At 45.3% G+C, this 22,834-nt stretch overlaps 1 protein-coding gene across 1 annotated transcript in view; it reads left to right on the top strand.

The window, feature by feature from the left end:
- LOC144167877 (uncharacterized) overlaps nt 1-22,834 on the top strand; it is a 45,837-nt gene that overhangs the window by 4,502 nt on the left and 18,501 nt on the right. Inside the window, exons 2-3 of the mRNA XM_077697021.1 lie at nt 3,088-3,145; nt 19,540-19,646. Of these exons, the coding sequence (XP_077553147.1) occupies nt 3,120-3,145; nt 19,540-19,646 (133 nt within the window). The 5' untranslated portion in view covers nt 3,088-3,119. The remainder of the gene's footprint in view (nt 1-3,087; nt 3,146-19,539; nt 19,647-22,834) is intronic.

The raw sequence follows: 22,834 nt of genomic DNA, 5'->3' as shown, positions 1-22,834 counted from the left end.
GCTTTTTCGGAGCACTGAAGCAACACTCGGCAGTAGTTTCGCCTCAAATATACGTTTTCGAGCAAGACGGCGGAGGAAAAGATGCTTAGGGCGCAGCACGTCCACATCCCCAATCGCCGTGGTAGTAGGTACGCCGTGAAAGGCAAGAAGCGCGTACAGTTGAGCTTGTCTTCTTTGTGAGCAGGTGCGTCATGATGACATTGGGTGGATTAAGGAGAGTCACCGGAGGAAAGGTCCAATGAAGTCGCAAACCATCCTCGACTTGGGGCCCAAATCTAGACTCATGCCTGCTGCACAAAACAAAAAAAAAATATCTTGATAAGTATACTGAATCGACGTTCCAGCAGTTACTAAGGCAATAAAAAAACGGCTATGCCACCATAAATTGATCTTGCGAGCAAGAGTGTGCGTGCCAAAGACGCGTTAACTCCTACTAAAACTTTGCGTACCTGCACACCTGGGATATTTTGTACATAAGTTTACACTCCAGGACGAGTGACACGTCTCATTAACTTCACGTTACATGCGCTAATTACTTTGAAAACAGAAGAGTGCAATCGGTCGGCTTTTAAGGAATTCACTCTAACTTGTACAAAGCTAATTTGCTTACCTGTCGTCTTTGGAGAAGGCGAGAAACTTGGCCGAACTGTACCGCCCTGTGTTGCTGCACCACAGAGCTGCGCAGGAGTGGTAACGCTCCTTCCTCCGCTGCCCCATATTTAGAATACATTCGAATGTATTTTGTAATGCAGCGAAACTTTCAGCCCGTGGAGGCGTTTAGGCAACCCACGCAACCCTTCTCATGCCGGCTAGATCACGCACGTACCGAACTGGCCCGCCGTGCGCACCGAGAGAAAGAAAAAAAAAATATTGGCGCCGGTGAGCTGTTGCGCATGCGTGAGGAGGCGCGGAAGAGTTGAAGATGTGGAAAGAAAGAAACGCTGAGAAAAAGGGAAGGGCCACGCCGCAGCACCGTGCCGCTAGGATCGCGACAATTTCGGAAACCGAAACTAGCCAAAGTCGCCGACCAGTGGCGGTAGTACTTGCAGTGCTTACAGCACCCTTGCGGCATGGTGAGGAGAAAGCATGCATGCGAGGAGAGGGCAACATATCGCAGCGGGACACGCACCCTCGCTCCCGACCCCTCAACAGCGCATGTCTTGGTCTTTTCCAAGGCCACCGCCAGGTGACGAACCGGTATCTGCGGCCTTGCATTCCGCGGTTCGCATTTCCATTGTCATGACTAATTTTAAAAATGCATGCCTCTTCGTGACAAGCAGTAAATTGGTTGAGTATTTTAAACCTTTGGATCGGAATGGTATTTCATTCATTGAACAGGCCCTTTCATATTACTGCAAACATTCAAAGAGCGCCTCATTCCCAACCGGTCGCTCTCTCTAATTCCTAACTAGTTTCCCCTCTACATGTATATATAACGTAATATTTCCCTCTCGTCGCCGTTTTTCCATGGATATGATACGAGGAAGTACGAAGTTTTAGCCCCATGGTTATAATTATGAAAAAAAAATCAGTTTAAGAGAAACATCTAATTTCATATTGAATTTTCGGACCGTCTTTTACCAGTACTGAAGGTAGTCATACTGTTTTTGTTGTATTTATAATGTAGACAAGAAGATGGCACGAACGCTGGCCAGTTCTCTACGGGTACGCGGAGACACTCCTTTCAACATCGATTTCAAGAAAATAAAAATCAAGGGGCAGAGAAAGACGCGTTGGTGCGTGAAGTAGAGGGAATATTTGGTATTATTTTACATTTTGTAGGATAGCGAAGGAAATATGAGAGGTGCCACTGTTGCAAAGTGATGGTAGAAACCGAGGTGCGTCAAGGACGTATGAAATTACGTTTTTACTACACCCACTCTTAACCACGCAATTTCCACTGCGCAAAGCTTCATTGCCAACAGTTGCTTTACCAGCAGAAACAAATAATACAAGAGCCTGTAAAAAACCTTTTTTACGTTGGGAGGAAATTCCCACAAGACAGGCGTAATTTTGAAAACGCACTACAACATGATATAACATAGTGAACAGGGTTACGAAATCTTCCCCGCTCCCCCACTAGTCTTATACTGTTGCCCCAAAACTACTAGGGAGCAACTTCCACAGGCTTATATTGGGAATTCATTCAAAACTGGATGAACTTCGTGCGGGAAAACCAGGTGCCGCGTGTGCAAGCACATACCGACCACCACCGTGGCTAAAATAACATAGGTTATTCATGAGAAACCTTATTGGGACAAGGTCCTTGACAACTAGCCTCGCTAAATGAAACGGTCGCAACAGGTCAGCTGGGCCGCCCACTGCTAGTCACTCGGGTTGTCATCAAGGTCATGTGTGGTGGTTGGTAGTTCTCTTATACCGTGTGAAAGAGGATATGTGGCGAACGCCATTATTCACAGGTCGCCAGGGATACGGTACGGTACGTAGCCTGTCATACCGTACGCTGTTGCACGTCGCGTCGAAGCGCTGCTCCAACACACGTCCGAGCGTACGCCCCTCCAAGGTCATATCCAATTACTATGACTTCGACAAAATGAATGAAGCTGACACTTATAGCAACACTGATGGAGTAAAGGTCGTTGCGGCCGCGATGAAGAACCAAATCGGTTGCAATCCTGAACTTAAACGTGGGGGACGATCGTGAAGGTTGCGGAAAGCTTCTACACCTTCAAGTCTTGGGCGTTAGAGTAAGCTTCCTCTATTTTTTGCATTAAAAGTTAAGCCTCGTGCGTGCTTGCATTGCTGTGTAAGACAGCGAAGTTTTTTGGGCCGCGATAGAGTCAGAAAGCGCACGTAGAAACTCGTATTTAGACGTATCGGACAATCTGCTAGGCGGCTAAATTTACCTTTGGTATTGCATTCTTTCTTAGAAGTAAGGGGCACAGTTGACGCAGTAACTCAATTTGCTGGCATTCTCAGCTCCCCCACAGTCATAATGATGTTTTTATACTGTTTGGCCACCTGAGAGAAAAGCGGGGTATATTGTTGTACGCTGTGTGCCCTCTCGTACTGGCAGGTATGTGCCTGTGCTTTTTGTAAACGTGTGTTTTTTCGTAAACATTGCAGTGTTCACGTGTGGTCCTGACGTGCTGACAAACATGTCGAGGATACCGTGTACTTCAAAGTAAGTGATGCCGGAAAATATCATATTCTTCATTTACATGGAAAAGTGCGTATGTACGGTGAATTCCAGCAAATTCCTGCGTGGCCAGAAAATCCAAGGGTGGGATATGCAGGCAACTCAAATCAACTCTCTCAATACCGTGCATTGTATAAATGTTGATTCCACTAAGCAGTTGTGATTTATAGCAGCCTGGGCAAACCAGCTCCGTGCACGAGGACGAGGTTTGTTCTATTTACAAAATATACGAAGATAAGGAGGAGTGAGAAATCTCTACAACTTAAAAACTACTAATGCAACCAAACTTAACACAGACAAATGAATGCGGGAAACAACAAATACTGCATGCTAACATGCTATTATGGAAATGAAAATAATTTTTAAATGCAGAACTTTTGATGGAAGCAGTAAGATGTGGGCAGCAGCGTGTGGAATATGCGAGCTTTTAAATTATCAAGGAGTTAGGGTTACCCATGATTGCAAACAGATTGTTTCTGCAAAGCTAGAAAAGGTAGCACCCATTTCAAGTTTGGTAAAACGAGAAAGCACAAAATAGAAGTGTGTTGCATGTTCCTCTTCCGTAGTTTATTTAAACACAGATAATGAGTCCTTTAAAACGACGAAGATGTGCTTGTTTGATGTCGTCAACGTTACAGATACTTTAAAAATATCCTCTGCGAAGTGAATTCATTAAAGACTGATTGTTTACAGGCAGCATTTTAGGTTGATGTATGATTGAGTCTGCCCTCTCAGTGAAGGTATGTTTCACATGAAATGCTGCGAGATATTCTTATGTTGCGGTCCACATGTTTTTTCGCTATTCAGAGGCTTGGTCATACATTGCTCTACTGTACTTTGATGTTATGCTTTCAGAAATTTGTATACCATTTTTTTTCTAAAAATTTGGGGTTTAAATCGTAAGAAACACATGCAACTCCACACTGCCTATAAACGCCTTGCTACTTCTTGAAAGTGTGCATCCAAAGATAATGTCTCGTCAGCGTGGCATTCTCAGCTCGCCAACGGTGCTTCAACTACTTCTCCATATTTGAATTGACAAGAATTTACAGAAACGCCTAAAGCGGTCGCTGCCACGTAAAAATCAGTCATTCATGGTATGAGACGTTTTTCTTGAAAAATGAAAGCAATGGAAGCTTCTATTTGTACATATCATATAGAAATACAATACTTATTCGGTAAAATAGCATGTATCTGTTAGAATATTTCCCAGGTCTTTGTTTACGACTAACTCGGTAGGGCTAAGGCGGTGTAGTCACATGCATGTAAGCTTGCCGTCGTTCGATTTCCGTTAACAAAAATGCAAAAAAAAACATTTACTAGCAACAACCCTTGCAGAACACCTAAATCGACCGCCCCATTTTCTATAAAACAAATTTCTAGTTAGACACACTCTAGACAATTGCGAAACAATAAAGAAAAAACAACAAAAAGAGGCCTCTAGATCTATTATATTTGAGTCATAATTATTGATGATAAGTCCTTTCAAACGCCCGTTTTATGTCTACACACAAAAAAACAATAAAATAGATATATAGAGGTCAGTGTAAAACAAATCGCTAGTCTTCCAGTGGTGTTGCCGTCCGTCAATCAAACTGAACAAGATCCATTTTTGTAGTTCATTACTCTTGTTTCAATGGCAAGAGGCCATAATGAAGGTAATGGTTTAGTTTTATTTATTTATTTATTTATTTATTTATTTATTTATTTATTTATTTATTTATTTATTTATTTAAACTGGTACCTACATCGCCCTCACGGGCATTATTGTAGGGGGGGAAAACAAGCAAAGGAATACAGTACAGTCAATGTAACAAAAAATGGTTGCGGGTAAAAGGCTGTATGGTTGAAACAACAAAGTGTTGACTTACACTGGCATAAGAAGGCCTCACATTGCAAATACAAAGCAAAAACGCAAAAAGGGAAGAGTGCTATCGGTTACACAGGGCAATAAAATAAAATAAAAATCAATTAGTACAGAACGCATTAGAAATGTACAGTAGAGATTAGTTCAACAAAAAATTGTGCAAATTTCTAACAAAAGATTTCTACACAAGTTACATCTCGTACAAAATATCAAGTTCTTATAAACAATCTTTCTATTATGGGCGTTATTCAGTAAATATTGCCATTGGCTGCAAGGAATTGATACCTCTTTCGCGAGCACATTTGCAAACGCCTCGCTTAGGCGGGTTAATATGTCTCGCGGCAGTCCTTCCAAGTTGGTATTCTCTAAGTTGGTTTGACCTAATTCTGGCAAGCTGAAAACTGGATCACGTAGTATGTTTTCTTAGTAGTCCTATGTTTGCAAAAGTATTTTTTGTCTTTTGATTAGATCCCCCTTTTATTGTGATATTGTCTGTGTTGCTGTAGCAATTTAAACACGACATGGTTAAATACTGCAGCATTATCATCTAGTTTACGCCCAAGGAATAAGGACTGTTTTACTATTGGAGATTTATTTCCTTTTGAGTTATTCTAAATGCCATTAAACTTCTCAGATGATAAATCGTACACTACCAAGTGACTGTATTTCGTAAGTTGTTCCCAGTTATAATATTTATTTTTTTCTGTCTGCTTCTTCCCATATTTTTCGATTGTGTAACACATGCTGTATGAGCAGCAAGCGAGCTACAATCTTCAAAAACGCCTGATAAATAAAGTAACGGTCTGCAGCTTTTAATGATTCAGCAAAGTGTATTGTATTTTAATGATTATTAAGTCTAACTCAACAATTCAAATAAATTCAGCTATCGCACTCAATTTTGGCTACATAGGCATCTTTAACAAGGAATCAGTGACGATGGAGAACACAAAAGCCAGTTAAAATGACCAATTAGCGGCGCCATTTATGATTACTTTGAACGGAGCGTCCATGTTACTAACATTGTACAAATTGGCAGCTAAAAAATCTTCATGCAAAAATGTGGAAAAAGAAGTTGTGCTGCAACGTGCCGAGTGTGCGAAGATGGCAACAAAGCTCTGCCGTCCCGCACCTATGGCAGCGCACTGACAGCACGCGGGTTGCTTACGGGATGCATTCGTGCCAGGACGTCCTCCCGCGTCAGATGTCCTCACCGCTGCTGGCTGCCTGAGCGTCACCTGAGCACACCCGATGAACCTTCTTCCTCAAATTAGAGCTAGGCCTTAACATGCTGGATCAGCCACTTCTGCTTCACCAACGGGCATAGCATCGGCGTACGACGTTAGCGAGTGACTCGTCCTCGATGGCCCAAAAGAACGGCAGCGAAGCATCGTTGCAGGTTGCTGCGCATATCCGCATCTAATTCCCTTCAATGTCAGACTGAGCCCCATGAAAGAGGCGCTCCACACTAAATCCAACTGATTGTCAGACAAATAGTGATTTTGATTCTCGGAGTGACAATGACGCGCTTGTCGAGACGCCAGTAAGCTCTACGGCCAATTCGTTACATTTCTAGGCAATCGACTGTGCGAATAGCTTTACATATAACGGTTATTACAGTTCCTGGTTTCAATGTCACACGGAGGTAAAAGAGTTCCTTCCGGGATATTTAAGTACAATACAATAATCTGCTGATTGTTCGGCTTGAGGCACTGCCTAAGGACAATTTTGCTCAGCCAGGCAGCTGCAATGCTCCGATGGCGTCAGCGCCTTCACGATATAGCGGACGGGAGAGGTGCATCCGGCACGTTGTATGGATGGGCATGAACTATGGCACTTGAAAATGGGCTTTCCGGGCATGTCGATAGCAGGAAACGATACGCAGATTCAAGCAAGAGAGGAAGGAAACATTCAGGACATGTGTTACTTTCCGCCCGACCGAGCTGTTCTACCGGTTAATCCTTCTGTGTAGATAATGGCAAAAGGTGCAGCAATTATCGGCGTTATACGTGGCGGCATAAGGGAGCGTGTATTCTGAGGAGTGAGATCTATCGTGTCGCATTGCGTCCAGCAAGCGTCATGGTTTGTGAGGTTACAAAAAAATTAAGGACAAAATCCCTGTGTTCATCACATGGGTGGGTTTTACCCACATGAGACGACCCCGTTTGTAATATAGAATAATTTGTGTGCCCAGCATACCGCTGAAGGGACGGTTCACGCACCCGGTAATATCCCGAGTTCTGGTTCGTAGGGTGTGTAGTGCTAGATTTTAGGTCCAGATTTAGAGTGTATAGTGCCGGATTTAGGGCGCATAGTGCCGCTGCACGCAGCGAGGACGTCTTAAGTTAATCTAAGAGTAAAACATGGTCTTTGTTGTTAAACAATCATCGCGCCGCACCTGAAAGGACAACGAAATGACCAAAAACTCCCGTGTGTACGAGATTTCGGCGCACGTTAAAGATCCCCAGGTGGTCAAAATTAACCCGGAGCACTCCACTACGGTGCGCCTCATCGTCTGCGTTGCGTCGGCGCGTTAAACGGGGCCTGAGATGGATTACAAAGTGTTTTTGTTTGTGTCAGAAATCTACTCTATAGTTCTTGTAGAAACAAGTCCAAAAATAGTAAGCATATTCGCTCACGCTAACAAAAGTTATTACCCCGACGAGACAGAACTATTTGTTGGTTCGGCGGCTTGCGATGACGACATAGTCCGACCTCGTCCGAGGCGAAGCACGCATTTCATGGTTGGCCGCCGGAATGTCCGCGATTTTTGACGGTGGCGGTTTGGTTTAGATCGTCGTCGTTACCATGGTTACTTCAGCGAGTGGGTCGCACATGAGACGACGACGTCCTTTTTTTTTTAAGCTACGTTTTCAGTCTTTACGGACTTTGAGCAGGAGATACTGGTGATTGCGGAAGTCGACCTTGCATGCGCGAAAGTTTCCGTTAACGGTAAACTTATTTTTACCGTCGCTAATAGCGATACAGAGACTATAGAATTTCGGGTCTAGGAGAACTCGTCAAAAGTGAACTCGTAGCAGCCAACTCGTCGTAGGTGAAGTCGTCACATAGGGCAAGTCGTCACAGGCCATCTCGCACTAGGAAAACTCGTAACCTAGGGCAACTGGACACTCGGCCAACTCGTCACAATTTACGCTTTTCGTCTATCATGTTCAAATGAAAGAGTACAAAAGCTTGTATAATTCTCATCTTATGCGTAAACATTTTACACTCCTCCTTCAATTCACCACCCTTTCCTTTGACGCCTTCGAGGAACGCGCCAGCCAGACAGCGTATCTTATTTTTTTCTTTGTGCAGCTAATTACGTGAGCCTTTTATATTAGATTTAGTTTGCCCGTTGTGTTTTTTTATACATTTGTTTTTATTTTTGGTAATTCAGTGACGGCGCTGTATTGGGATTGCGATTTCGTTCTGTGTTTTGGCTTTTTAGTATTTTGATCTTTTGTTTTCATGCCTGCTGACAAACGACGATTGTCAAGCTGGGTAACTTTCGTTTTGTTAGTCTTCATATCACCTATATATGGGAGCGAAAGTGAAGGCTGGACTTAAAAGTTGACACCCCCCCCCCACACACACACACAAATTAGTGTGAAGAATATTTTTTAGAAGGAGACGAAAAGCAAAAAAAAAAGAAACCGGAAGTTGTGCTGAAACCGAAAAGCCAATTTCAACCACCACCGGCAAACGACCAAGAGGCCAACATTTTGCCCTTTTAATAGATATATACACAAGCAAGCAAAAAGCTTCAAAAGATAACGCAAAAATAAAAAAAGCAAAGGAAAGAAAAGTAAACGCAAAAGAAAGAAAAAGTCGACCCCCCTCCACAGAAAAAGTGACTAATATTTTTTGGAAGGAGATGAACAAAATAAACCTGAAAAGAAACCCCTTACCCAGTAAAAAGCTGTGATTTTTTTTTTGGCAGCAAGAAGGAAAATAAGAAGGGGACAGAGGAACATGTGTTAAAAAATAGAAAAACTAACAAAAGCAGAGGACCCCTCCCCCCCCCCCGAACTCTGAAGAGGTCAACCTGGGAGTAATTATAAGATTAGAAGCCACTAACTTGCTCTTCTCATTTCCTCGACATCTGCCAAAAATGGAACCGCGAGACGACTTTTCCTAGCACGAGAAGGTCAGTGCTACCACTTTTCCTAGTACGGGATCACCTAGAACGAGATGCCCTCTTTGACCATTTTCCCTATGACCAGTTTTCCTAGGGCGAGTTGGCTGCGACGAGTTGGCCGGTTCCCATAGAATTTCTACCGACTGTAGTAGCGAGCCCCCTGCGCCAGCGAAATGTACGCTCGCGTTTTGATTAGATTACCGGAAAGTTCCGAGTGAATGCCCTCTCCCGAAACATCGCCCACCCCCTTTTACTGGTGAAATATTCAATTTACTGAAAGACGCGCGCCCACCCCGCAAAATCCATGGCTTTAGCGCCGATGAGTGAACAAAACAAACCCGAATCATCTCTTCATGTGTAGATGCGGTCACTTATTCGTCCTTTCCGCGCTTGACCCTGAAGTTCGCCCGTCTCGAATTTTTTCTTGTTATCTCCGCAGTTTTGGTTGGCGGTGCGGCCACCTTTTCGTAGTTTTTCGCACCTGACACGAAAGTTCGCCCATCTCGTATTTTTCACATGATATCACTGTACTTATATTTGGGTGGGCGTTCTTCCGGAACTTTAGGCACAGCAAATGCGCTGCACTCGGCACTTCATGTAAGCAATCTTAGTTGCTGTTGTTTACTACATTCTTGCTAAATGATGACCAGGAGCACCATAAATGACAATTTTTTTCAGAATGAGCGAGCAAAATCTCCGCCTTTACTCCAGCCTCCCACGCTTCCAATGGTTTAGATGCCTTTATGAACTAGCATAGCTCTTTTATGCTTTTAAAATCGTGTTGGGCAAGGTAATATAGGTAAATGCGGAATCATTACAATATATCTTACTCATTTTATGTCGAAATATTTCGTGGAGGCGTGAATTCTGGTTAATACAATACTTGGTCCTAATTGTTCCCACTAGATGGCGGCGTCAACGTCATGTTTTCTAGTTTTTAAGCTCTACAGCAGAAGTATACCGCTATTATAAAAGAAAATTATTGTATTGTGAGAGTTCAATTTACAACGTCCAGTATTCAAGCTATTTCAAGCGTAAACGAACAGTTCTGGGCAACAAACTTTTGTGTCATTTGCTTTGAGACAAATTCGCCAGATGTCGCTACTTGGCAGAGCCGGAATGCAGAAACCGCAGAGTGCAATCCTTTCGTTTTCAGCGGCAAACGGCTACTCTTGCTTCATTTAACGCGGTAAACGGTAACGCGCGCAAAGCACACTAGGCAACAGGTTCATTCAGAAGGCCGGTGCAGCAAACCGCACTTTCCTGCGATCATGACTTGATGGGAAGCAATGAAATGAAACTCTTTGGCAGTTGTCGTTACGGGATGAGCATGCTCTTGCCCTTGTCGCGACCGCCGCAGAGAATCAGCTGCGAGAGCGTTTGGGCTTGAACTGATTTATTCAGCCCGCGTGAGCGCACTCGAGCGTGCGCCTCGTGATCACGAGCAGTGCCCGGCGTCGTCCAAGCGCTGCGTGCGGGGCTCCTCCTTCGTCGTCGGCGCAGCGCTCCCTTGGCGCGCCGTTCGTTACCACCTCTGAAACAACGTTGAGGCCACGCTCGAAACACAGATGGTGCAAAGAATCCTTTCGGGTACAGCGTCCAAGAAAGCAAATGCAAAGAAAACTGATGATACTTTAACACCAGACACGGAGCGCTAAGCGATCATGCTGGCTGCAAGCGTCGTTGCTCCTGCGCTCACTGTATCCTTCCGCCGAGAACGGAGGGGAGGAGCGTCAAGCCCGGTTTGGCCCCGTGTGTAAGTGCTTTACACTCCGGTATAAAACAAATATGTGTGACTGTGTAAAAGCACCCACACACAAAAGATGTTTTTTGTAGCTTTCTGATGTGTTTACGCTCGTAAAAAATTGATTAAATCAAGAGCGCACAAACACGTCACGATTAGTTCAAGAAATAGCCGTTGCGCTCCGATACCATCGACCCCCCAAAAAAACCCATCTCAGGGGCCCTTTAAACCCTACAATCAATCAAGAACGAAATGACGCAAAATAGAAATCGATTTTTCGTGCAGGGCCCACTGCTTACCCTGAGGGTTTTGGGCTGCTGTTGGGGTGATAAACAACAAATTAGAATATCACTTTTCCCCCCGCCGTCGAAAAAAGTTCTCTGAACAAGTCACGTTAGAAGTCCAATTGTTGGCTATTAATGCCAACAGCTTCCCACGGCCTAATTTTAGATCAGGTCCCAACTTTCTTTGCCACAATTGAAAATTGGGTGAGAATCCTTGCATCAAAGGTCCTACATTCTATCTAAGCCGTACCACAGCCGATTGTTTTGGAGCGTCTTGATCTTAACGTCGTGAGGACGATATCTGGTGGCGTGAATAAAATCGGAGGTATTGAGGCACAAAGGACAACGATTTACTAGGACCAACAGCCGGTCTTTGGAGATGTAGCTACGGTGAAGGAATAGTTATCACGAATAGGGAACTGACGGGCGGGATCTCGAAGGGCTGGGGCTGCCTAAAGCGTCGACAAGTTTGAAATAGATCTTCATACCGAAGAAATGCGAGGGATGTTTGGGCGGCTTAGTTGTCATGCCAGATAATGGAATAGGCGCAATGAAACTGCCCTGGGAGACTAGAGAAGTCTTAGTGACGATCGCCGGTGAGAGGAAGATTCCACCAGCGTAGGCATTCTTTTAACCACAGCTGCATATCACAGAGATAAGGCATTACTGCAACTTAACTGTGAAACACGGAAAGCAACCACTTCAATATGTAAGGGGTGCGGTGTCCTGTCCCGACAAATATTGGACGGCTGTAAAACTAAGGTTGAACTTTGGATTAGGTACTCTTTCCCAGGGCTACATATGGTATTTATGGTACATACACTACATATGGCAGTGGGGGTGCAGCTTACACACGCAGCGGCTGACGAAAATTCCCTAGGCAGTTCACGAGCGCCGTCAACGCGAAAAACCCTGTCGCGTCGGAGATATTTTGGTCTGTGCGCTTTACGATGTGTAGAGGGTTAGATGGAGACATTAGAAGGCGACAAAGCTTGTAAAAAATAAAAAACAGTTCCGCCCAACGTGAAAGCTGACAAGTGCGGAGTAGTTATTCGCGAGAGGGGGTGGGGGGCCGTTCTCCGCTCATGTTCAATGCAATTCAATATTCTTGCCTCCGCAGTGCTCGCGCAGCTTCTCCGAGGACAGCTAGAATCTTTTTTCTTACATTTTGTTTCCTGTTCGGCGTGGAATTGGAGGAGCGCAAGTTGTGTTACCAGAATATAATACCACGTCAGGGTGGAGGAGTGCCGACAATTTATATTTTTATATTTTGCGGGGTTTCTTTATCAGCGAGAGTAAATGATTACGCAATTATTTTGTCGCAGAAAATACCACAGTTAGATTCTTTTCGTGGGTACTTTGAAGTGTCTCCTTGACACTTAACTGATTAGGCAAGTACTTTCCGACAAAGAAAATTAATTTTAAGAATATAAATCTTAACAAAAAGAACTGGGCAGTACTTCACTGCACTGGAATTATTACACGCAACTTTTCGTTTGAGTAACATTATTGCTCTATTTAAAATGTTGGTGCATGATTGCTGGGGCACACAGCCTTTAGTACGCGTAAACGCACCTGCACTGGGCGAAATACAGACTAGAAATTCCTGACTACGATTTGCGCAAGTAATGCCACAATGCTTATGAGTCACTACAGTATCCTTTACTCTGCCCCACTCTCGACCGTTGCTGTAGCAGTTTCTAGTGAAGAACCCGGCCGCCACATTACGGAAGAAGAAAAAAGAAGTGTCATCTGATGAGAACCGAACTCAGGTCTTTGCAGGAGTAATCAAGTGCTCTACCTACTTTGCTTTCTTCACACTATGCCACGATAAAATCGCTTTCTTGTTATTGATCCCCGTTTCTTTGGCACACATACTTGGGGTATTGCCAAATACGAAAATTATGAGGTATGAGGGGTAATGTGCCTGTTATGTCTCCGCAGTCAGTGACAAGCTGACGCATGGGCACACTTGAAGATGCGGTTTAATCAGCCAAGAAGAGCACGGCTTTTTCGGCTGCACTGAAGCAAAGTCGCAAAGCGTCTCCCCGTGCAATGTCCATTTCTCCGCGGAGTCGGGGGCGGCGTCGCCGGGTGAAAGGGCCCCTTCGTTGGGGACACTAATTGGCGCACTGTCGTGAGGCGCCGACACAGCACTCCACTTCCGCTTGGGAGCAGGAACACTTTTCTTTTCTCTTTAGAAGGGCACCTGGTAACGGTTAGGGAAATGTCGCTACCGTGTGGCTTGGCGTTGGGCGACGGCTTGGCGGTGCAACGAAGATGGGAGCTGGTGGTCTGCACATGTGGTATTCGGCGCCGCAGCGGCGCTTTCCGTAGTGGGATGCCAGGCCTTGTTGACGGGTTGTGACGGAAAACTTCCTTCAGAAGAGGCTATTTGCTTGAAGACGGCCTCAGCTGGCTGAGCTTATGGAGGTGACACCGAGTTGTCATGCCGAAAATGTCGACGAGCCCCGACCGCAGGCCAATTCGTTTTTTCGCGGTCGCTGGGACCCATTCCGGCTTGTTTTGAAACTGTTGGGCGAGCAAGCGTTCTCTCTTTTGTATCCCCCGGCTGCGCGGTGGGCCGTGGGTATCCTGTGCTGCCTTTAAAAATTGCTCTGGTCGAACGGCCTTAAGAGGCGTTCTCATTTCCCGTGAAAACTTTAGTCTCGCAGGGGCCTGTCCTCTGGTATTTTGCACTGCTGTGTGCTGCTTGAAAAGAAGCGAGCCAAGCGTCGCTCTAATGACCCTGTCTCGTAATTGCAAATTGCCCTCTTTAGTTCGGCCACATAGCGTTCGGCTTGCCCGTTTGTTGCTGGGTGGTACGGGGCGGATGTCACAACTCTGATGCTGTTGTCTTTGTAGAACCGCCTGATCTCTGCCGGCACAATTGGCGTGCCGCTGTCCAATACTATTTTTTCCGGTAGTCCGAACGTTGTAAACAATACTCAGGGCGTCGATGACTCCCGCAGATTTAACTTCCTGCCATTTCGTGTAGGCATCTACTATGACTATAAAGGTTGTTCGTTCGATTGGGCCTGCAAATTCAACCTTCAGGGTGTCGAAAAACTTCAAAGCGCACAAAAAAGGGGAATAAGAAGGGGAGAAAACCCGTCGCCTTAAGGCGGCAGGTTTCCCTCTGTTTCTACTGTCGGCAGTGTGTGGTGGTGTTGTGCGCCAGATAAAGTGCAAATTTTCACAGGAGGAGAAGGACCGGCACGAAAGAAAATTTGCTGTAGTCCCATACGTCCATAAAATGGCGCACGGTTTGAAGAACGTGGGGTCCCGATATGGCGTAACGGTGTTGTTCTCGGCAAAAACAAAAGTGGGCAGTCTCTGCCGTATTGTTAACAACAAGGACCGGCCTAAGAAACAGAGGAACGAGTGTGGCGTCACCCACACGCAACCTTGTGTTCGTTGTGCGATTGGCGTCGTTTACAGAATACCGTTATCATGCAAGTCTGTGTATGGGGGCCAAACTGGACGCTGTCTAAACATTCGTTTGAATGAGCCTGCGTCAGCTGTGAAAAATTCAACAGGTGCCTATTTGCCTGCTCATTCCAAAAAGTGTGTCACCCGTTGTTTGGTTACACAGAGGTGCTCTACAGGCATAGTGTTTAAAACTGTCAGGGAATCGGTAGAGGCATACTTTATCAAGGAACATAATGACAAGTGTATAAGCTAATCATCCATTACTCTTCACGGGAAGGAACATGCTCTAGTGGGCACAATGTTTGCCTAATCTGTTTTGTGTTCATGTATAAATTTGTGTTTTTTCAATAAAACTGGTAGTTGCGAGTAAGCGCGTGTGTGTGTCCCTCCGCTTTGTCCCCGTTTTTTGTGCGCCTTGAAGTTTTTCGTTATCATGCACCAAGTAGCCCAACTTGCGGTATTGCTGCAGCGTGTGCCATGGACTTGGTGGCTTCTCCCAAACAGGAATGCTGGCTATCGGTGGGGCTTGTTGGTTTCCTTGGCCAGCTTGACACGTTTGGGCAGCTGTTTCGATGTCGTAGTCAAATCCTGGCCACCACATGTAGCTGCGAGCACACGTTTTCGTGGCTACTACACTTCGATGTCCCGCATGGATGAGGGTCATGGCTTGCTCGCGTAGTGCGTGCGGGATTACGACTCGTGACCAGAGTGTCACGCAGCCGCCATGGAGACAACTCCGTTGCTCTTTTGTTAAAGGCATTGAAGTGTTCTCCTTTCAGTTTCTGCACTCGGCCTTGGTGCAATGCCTCGCTTAGTTGCGACAACGTCGAGTCCTCTTGCGTCGCTACGGCGACCGTATCGCCGTTAGCGGTGGATTTGGCAGGGCTTCAAACATCAGTACGCCGCCCACTTGAGGAGGATCCTCAATTGTTTCGCCGAGCGCCAGAGGACTCAATGCATACGCGTTCTGGTGTATTTTTCCCGGGCAGTGCACGAGCTCGTAGTCGTACGCTGACATTTTTATGCACCACTGTGTCATACGGGGAGACGGCGTATGCAGTATTGGTTCCTGGGGGGCTCAAAATACCCAGCAGTGGTCGGTGATTCGTATATGATCGCGTGTCTCTCAGCAATCTACTGGTGAACGTGCATGGTTCCATACACGGTTGCAAGTCCTTCTCGATTCAGTTGTGAGTAATTACGCTCTGCCGCCGAAAGTGTGCGGGAAGCGAAAGCAATCGCTGCTTCCCTGCCTTGATGGTCGGCTTGTGAGAGCACTGCGCCCACATCATAGGGCAATGCATCGCAGGCTAGAAGCAGAGGCTTCGTTTCCCCGTAGTGCCTGAGGACTAAGCGCTGCAGAGCAGATCCTTAAGCACGTCAAATGCCTTCTGGTGGCGTTGCGACCAGCTCCATTGGACATCATTTTGCAACAGGTGGTACAGGTCATTAGCCACAGTTGGTCGCTGCTCTAGGAATCAATCGTAGAACGTAATGAGCCCAAGAAAGTACTCCAGTTTCTGCTTGTTGGTTGGTGCTGGAGCCTCACTGCTAGCACGTGCCTTGTCATCGGTGGGATGAATACCTTGAGCATTGATCGGGCGCCCCAAGAGCTTAACCTAAGGGCACTGCAAAAAAGCGTTTATCTATGCGTAAGCGTCAGTTGGCGCTCACTAGCCTGTCAAGCACAAGCTTTAGGCATGCTGCGTGTTCTTCACTTAATGTGCAACTAATGATCACAGCATCCGTAAACGAACACTACTGGAATTCTAGTAAGCGTGGACTCCATGTACTTTTACAAGATTGCTGGGGCTGCTACCACTTCAAACGGAAGTCGTTTAACCCTGTAGAGGCCCCTTGTAGTGGTTGTTGTGAGCAATTCAGATGTTTCTTCGCTCACCTTCAGCAGTAGGTACACCTGGGTCAGGTCCAGCGTGCTGAAAATTCGGCCTCCACGGAGTGTGCTGAAAACCTCCTGTGGCTTTGGTGGTGGATAAGCAAGAAGTCTCTGTTGCCAGGTTCACGGTGCTCCCGCAGTCTCCCCAAAGACGTAGAGGTCCGTCTTTTTCTTTTTTTTCTTACTCCGACAAGTGGTGTGGCCCAGTCTGAGTGCTGCGTCAGCTCAATGACATCGTGCTGCTCGAGCTTGCGAAGCTTTTCGTCGTACGCCGACTGCATGGAAAAGGGTACTGGCCTGGCTTTGAAAAATTTGGGGCTGGCGTCCTGATGGAGCTCCAGGTTGATGAGAGGTCCGTTATGACCGGGAATATCCTTAGAGAAGACCGCTTCGTACTTCCTTTGAAGTCCCTCCACCAAATCCTTTCGGTCGGGAATGTTGTCCTCGGCAGATGGGTTGATACCTCCGATCGGTATCCCAAGACCGTCAAAACAATTTTGGCCCAAGAGGCTAGATCCAGCCCCTTGCACGACACGCAGTGGTATCTGCCAGGTTGTGCCGTTGAAGGCACTACGTCGGCACTATCCAGTAGTAACAAGCCCTGCCCTGACCACGTTCTCAGGTGGGTGTCGTCGTCGAGCAAGATGGGTGCACGCGGCCGCCAGGTCTGGTGATACGTCTGTTTGGTAATGAGCGGGCATGCTGTTCCGGAAACCACCTCGAAGTGGACCGGCTGGTGATGCACGTGGGACGTCGATCATGGTCTTCGGTTGCGTGCGTATGTTGAGAACGTTGTTTAGGTCGTACAGCACCGGTGATGCTGGTAGGCTACCGTGCGTCTCCGCCTGCGTTATGGCCTCTGAGGCGTTCACGCGCTTGTGCCGTTTAGGGGGTGGCTTCAACTGCTTCCTCTTTGTTATGCATGAATTCTCAATGTGACCTCGTTTCTTCCAAAAATGGTATGTTGCGCCTTGATGCTGGCATGACTGCGGGATGTGTTGCTCGTCAAAGCGCCAGCAGCACTCTCCTTTGGGTGGTTTTTTGCCACTTGCCTGGAAGGGCTGGAGCTGGTGATTTGTGAGGTATGCCGTCTCGGTGGGCTTCCGGATGTCACGCTGCTGTTTTCCGGCACTCTCCGATCGAATGGCAATGTCCTAAGCCTTTGCGAATGTCAACTAGGTCTCAGCAAACCGGCGCTGTTGTAGAAAGTCATCCCACAGTCCGCACACAAATCGGTCACGGAGCATAATGTCCAGTGGTTGCGTGGTAGGGTTCGCAGGTGGCGTGGCAACTAGGTGTTGGGCAGCTAGCATTGTGGTGGGCAGCGTTTCGAAGTTCCAATCGGAGGCCAGTTTTTCCAGCGCCACAACGTATGCGCTGACCGCTTCTCCTTACATATAGTCTCTTCGTTGAAAACGGTCCCAGCTGTACACTTCGGATAGCCTCGGGTCGTAGTGCTTCTCCAGTACCGAAACTATCTCGTCATAGTCCACCGCCGCGGGGGTGCTTGGCTGAACCAAGGAGCAGACGGTGTCATACGTCTCCTCCCCACACAGCATGAGAAGGTGTGCCTTCTCCTTGCTGGGGGTCTACGATGTTGTTGGCCTCGAATTAGAATTGAAGGCGTCCAAACCTTGATCCCCTGGAGGTGCCGTTAAATTCAGGTAATCGTCCTTATGCGTGCGTAGCCATTTCGTTGCACTGTTCTGTTCCGCAGGTGGCGCAAACACTTTCTCGTCGCCACGGTTATGTCCGCGCCGTCAGTGACAAGCTGACGAACTGGCACAGTTGAAAATACGGTTTATTCAGCCAAGAAGAGCACGACTTTTGCGACTGGACTGAAGCAAGGTCCCAAGGCTTGTCCCCATGCATTGTCCATCTCCCCGTGAAGTCAGGGGCGGTGTCGGCGAGGTAAAGGGCCCGTTCGCGGAGGACACTAATTGGCGCGCTGTCGCGACGTGCCGGCGCTGAACTGCGCTTTCACTCCTTAACGCTTTCGCTCCTTAACTGCTTAGCTCCTTAACGCTCCTTAACTCACAGCTGCTCTCGGTTCGTCGGCATGGTTTCTAATTTTTTAGAGAATTCAGAAAAAAAGCCAGAACATGTGATTCTCGAAACCCTGATTTCAGATGTCGCTTGATGGCCTGGTTCGTGGCCACTTTTTTATGCCTTCATTGTGAAGCGTAAGTTCACCCCAACAAGCGCGAATTTCAAGAGCAACTTCCTTTACCCTTCAGTGATATTTGTGATTTCATTTTGGGAAGTTGTGTAATAATCTACATTACACGTAAGAAAACGCAGTCCTGGTCGCACAGAAAGAAGGGAATACCGCCTTTTCTAAAGCAGAGCTTTAAACTCAAAAACGTAATCAGCCCTAACCCACTAGGTTAAATGTAAGCTGCCTGGATTGTTTTAAAAGTGCACAAGAAAAATGTTGGAGATCTGTTGTTTCTGCACGAATTTCGAGCGCAAAACTTCAGGCAGGGGACGAACGGGACAGAGACAAGTGCTATTCCTGTTCGTCTTCTATCTGAATTTTTGTGGTTGAAATTCGTACAATGAATTCGTACAACTAGCTCGACCCTACACGCCATTGTTTTTCTACCGATTACGCGGCAAATGATATAAGGGTAAATATGTTTCGTATATGCAAAAGTGGTTCAACACCACAAGAAATTAACGCGTATTTTAATAATGCGTACCTTGTAAATAAGCAACAATTACAATGGTATCCTGTTCATGTTGTGATAATTCCCCATGTCTTCGGATGCTGTGCCCAAGACACGGAGGAATGATAAAGATGTCATGAGGTGCACTCAAAAAAGAGAATTTGCTTGATATAGTATTTACAGCATTGCGAGGTGATACACCCATTTTCGGGCGATCACGCGACCTATGGCTGACCATGCCTGAACTGGAGATTTTTATGCATTCATTCCATGTGGCACATACACCTATAAACCTGAGAAAAAACGATTGAATACTTCACTGGTAAGTTTTGTCCTTTATTCGTGCAGGTATGCTGCACTGCTGCTTAGTGCCATGCTGGCAGTGGTGTTTGGATCCGTGTTGAAGTCAGAACGAGATGCTCAGTACCCAACGGAAGGCCCACCACCGGCTGTTGGTAAGAAAGAACTACAACCGAACAACGCGTTTTGCTTAAATGTATGTAATGTAATGTAAAGCATGACCACGAAAATTGCGTACGTGGCGGTAGGTATCAAAACGAGGGAGAGAGAGGGGCAGAGAGACAGTGCCGCAAAGGCATAAAACGTACAACTTGCGAGATACAGATGAAGAAACGTGGAACACAGTTCATACAGGATACGCCTATCTGAAATGAAGCAGCCATCCCAATGTCACGGGGTAAAGTGAGGTAGTTAAAATGCCCGAAGGTATATCTGCGCACCAATATTTGTGCATATATACATACATATGTATATATGTTATATATATAGAAATATATATATATATATATATATATATATATATATATATATATATATATATATATATATATATATATATATATATATATATATATATATATATATATATATATATATATATATAAATATATATATATATATATATATATATATATATATATATATATATATATATATATATATATATATATATATATACCTGGTCTGCTTCCGGCAGTTCTGAGAACCTTTCGGTATGTCCCGCGGCGGGTGAACAAACACCCCCTCATCCTTTCTCTCCAAAAATTCCTCGAACACCAACCACCGGGTGACTTCCCTGTGACCTACTTCGCGGCTTAAACTATACTACCTTCTTTGACCCTCAATATCTCCCCCGACATAATCCCAAACCAATCCGTTTTCTCCATTTCTCTTCCGTCTTTCCTTCTCCCCTCTCACCTGGGGAACGTTGGCAACAATCGTGCTTTTACATTGTTCAAAGTTTTATTTTCTTAAATACTCTTATATATATATATATATATATATATATATATATATATATATATATATATATATGTATGTATATATATATATATATATACATAAAGCAAACAGTGAAAAAGCGCGCGGAAATACAATAAGTAGCCAGTCGAATACACAGCAAGAACAATAAAAAAGGAGATTTACTCACGTAGCGGGAATGTCACTTGCTTTAACCAGAGAACAGTAACTTGATGCTGCTGACAATCATGTAACAGTATCACATCATGTAAACTTTCATTCGTTTCAGCTAATTAAGGTTTACTAACGTTTCTTGACGTTTTTGCCGAAGACTTGCCCCAAGCCCAAACTTCATTTAGGTGAAACTTTCAGTTCGTTACCCGTTCGTCTTTTCGTTACACAGTGTATATATATATATATATATATATATATATATATATATATATATATATGTATATATATATATATATGTATATATATATATATATATATATATATATATATATATATATATATATATATATATATATATATATATATATATATATTTCAAATCACAGCGAAAAACATAACAGGATTTAATGCGACCCTTCGGCTGGGGTCCAGCCTCTTTTAAGTTAAGTACAAAAGTCGACTACAGGGTATATAAAGGCTCGTATGAAGCGGTGCGAGCACGTAGACACACGATTTCAAAAAGGTACACAAAGAAAGTAAAGCAAGAAACAAGTGGAAAGTGGAGAAACGTAGTGCAGGATTGGGCGCGCAGGTAGTCAATCTCAATATACTACGCTGCCAAAAGCGAAAGCAAGGCACCCAGGAAGTGTGTCTCCTTCAACCACGGCCAACCCATGCACAGCAATATTAGGAAAAGTAAACAAATAAGGAAGGGGTGCAGGGCATCTCACCCCAAACGAGCGAAAACAACCTTTCGCAAGAGGCCCAAGCGTGAAATAGACATTTAGCCCTACAGATACTAGGGAACGCAAAACGCAGCTATGTCTCTGGCAGAAGGCGACGTTAAAGTTCAAGAGCCAAGGAGGGCGGATTAGCGAGGGGCCGCGTCCTCCAAGAAAAATGCCGCCGCTTCCCGAAGAGACCAGATAATAGCCACAAATGGCTTGTCCACAGCCCACATTCCGGGCACAAAGCGAGCACTGACGACCCTTCGATGGGCGCCGACGCCGAGGGAGGGGTGCGGGAGCCACCCAAGACGGGAAGAGAACAGGTTGTACGAGTGCCTTGAGAAATGACCTAAAAGGCAGGAAATCAACAAACAAACGGCACAGAGAAAAAAGTTGTTGAACGAGCCCCCGGCTCACAACATGAAATGGATAGATACAACGAGTTTGTAGCTTTCTTTTTATATTCGGGAAAGTATCTAGGGCTTGCACATTATGAAAAAAATGAAACAAAAGTGTGACGCACGTACGAGAAAAAAATTCCTGTAATCTAGGAAACAAATAACACTTTGTAGCCAGTCATCAATGGCAGTATAAATTCCCACACAGCATTCTTTAGACAAACTCACAAACGAAAGAACGAACAAACAATACGCGCGTACAAATCGCAGGACACGGGGAACCATATCAGTGAATAACAAGTAGCTTACAAAGTTACATTTCGGGCATAAAAGCAATGAAGCACATGGAAAAAGTATCTCTTTGACAACTATCAACGGAAGAGTGCTTGTAAAGAGTAATTATGTTGTACAGTAACATTTCGTGAATAAGAAGTAATAAAGAATACGGAAAAGTAATCCGTTGACATCGATGAGCCATCCAGCGCTTGAGAAGTGGTAAGATACGATACGTGCCGCTTCAAGGTCTAGGCTTGAAGGCACGACAGCCTTTCCGGAGACTCATTGATACCCCTAATGAGAGTTTTGCATTTGTGGATCAGATGTTATTCGCAGACGTCCCTGTCGTAATGGGTTTTATATCCTGATTGGAGCACCGTGGTCGTAACTTGGTTGAACAGGTGTTTCAGGCTTGATAATTAACCTCAAACCAGCTACTTCTGAACTCTCGCGTACTTACGAGGCAATCTGGCGGAGCCTACTGCATAAGGCATCGATGGAACTTTTGAGAATTGTAATAGAACAAGGTCAATGTTGCCTCGATGCTCTAAAAAAGGAAGAAGCCTCCCTAATTAAAAAAAAATTCGCTTGACTTCGGAAGAAAAAAAAAACTGCTAGAAATGTTCAAACACAACAAAACAAGCCATTTTTCCGCTCTTAAGGCAAAAAAGATTTTCCGAGACGGTATTCATTTCTCTCTATCCGAACCTAGCACATTATCTTCCAATAATGATGTACTCGAGCTCGACACTCCTGATAATGTAGTAAACCTGTCCACCGTTACTCCTTCGCAGGATGAATTGAGCG

Source organism: Haemaphysalis longicornis, unplaced genomic scaffold (assembly GCF_048455015.1).
Source record: "Haemaphysalis longicornis isolate Haplotype H1 unplaced genomic scaffold, Haemaphysalis longicornis Haplotype H1 scaffold_2, whole genome shotgun sequence".
In the NCBI taxonomy this organism is placed as follows: domain Eukaryota; kingdom Metazoa; phylum Arthropoda; class Arachnida; order Ixodida; family Ixodidae; genus Haemaphysalis; species Haemaphysalis longicornis.
Note: the sequence above shows the minus strand (reverse complement) of the source record. Positions and strands in the feature narration are given on the sequence as shown.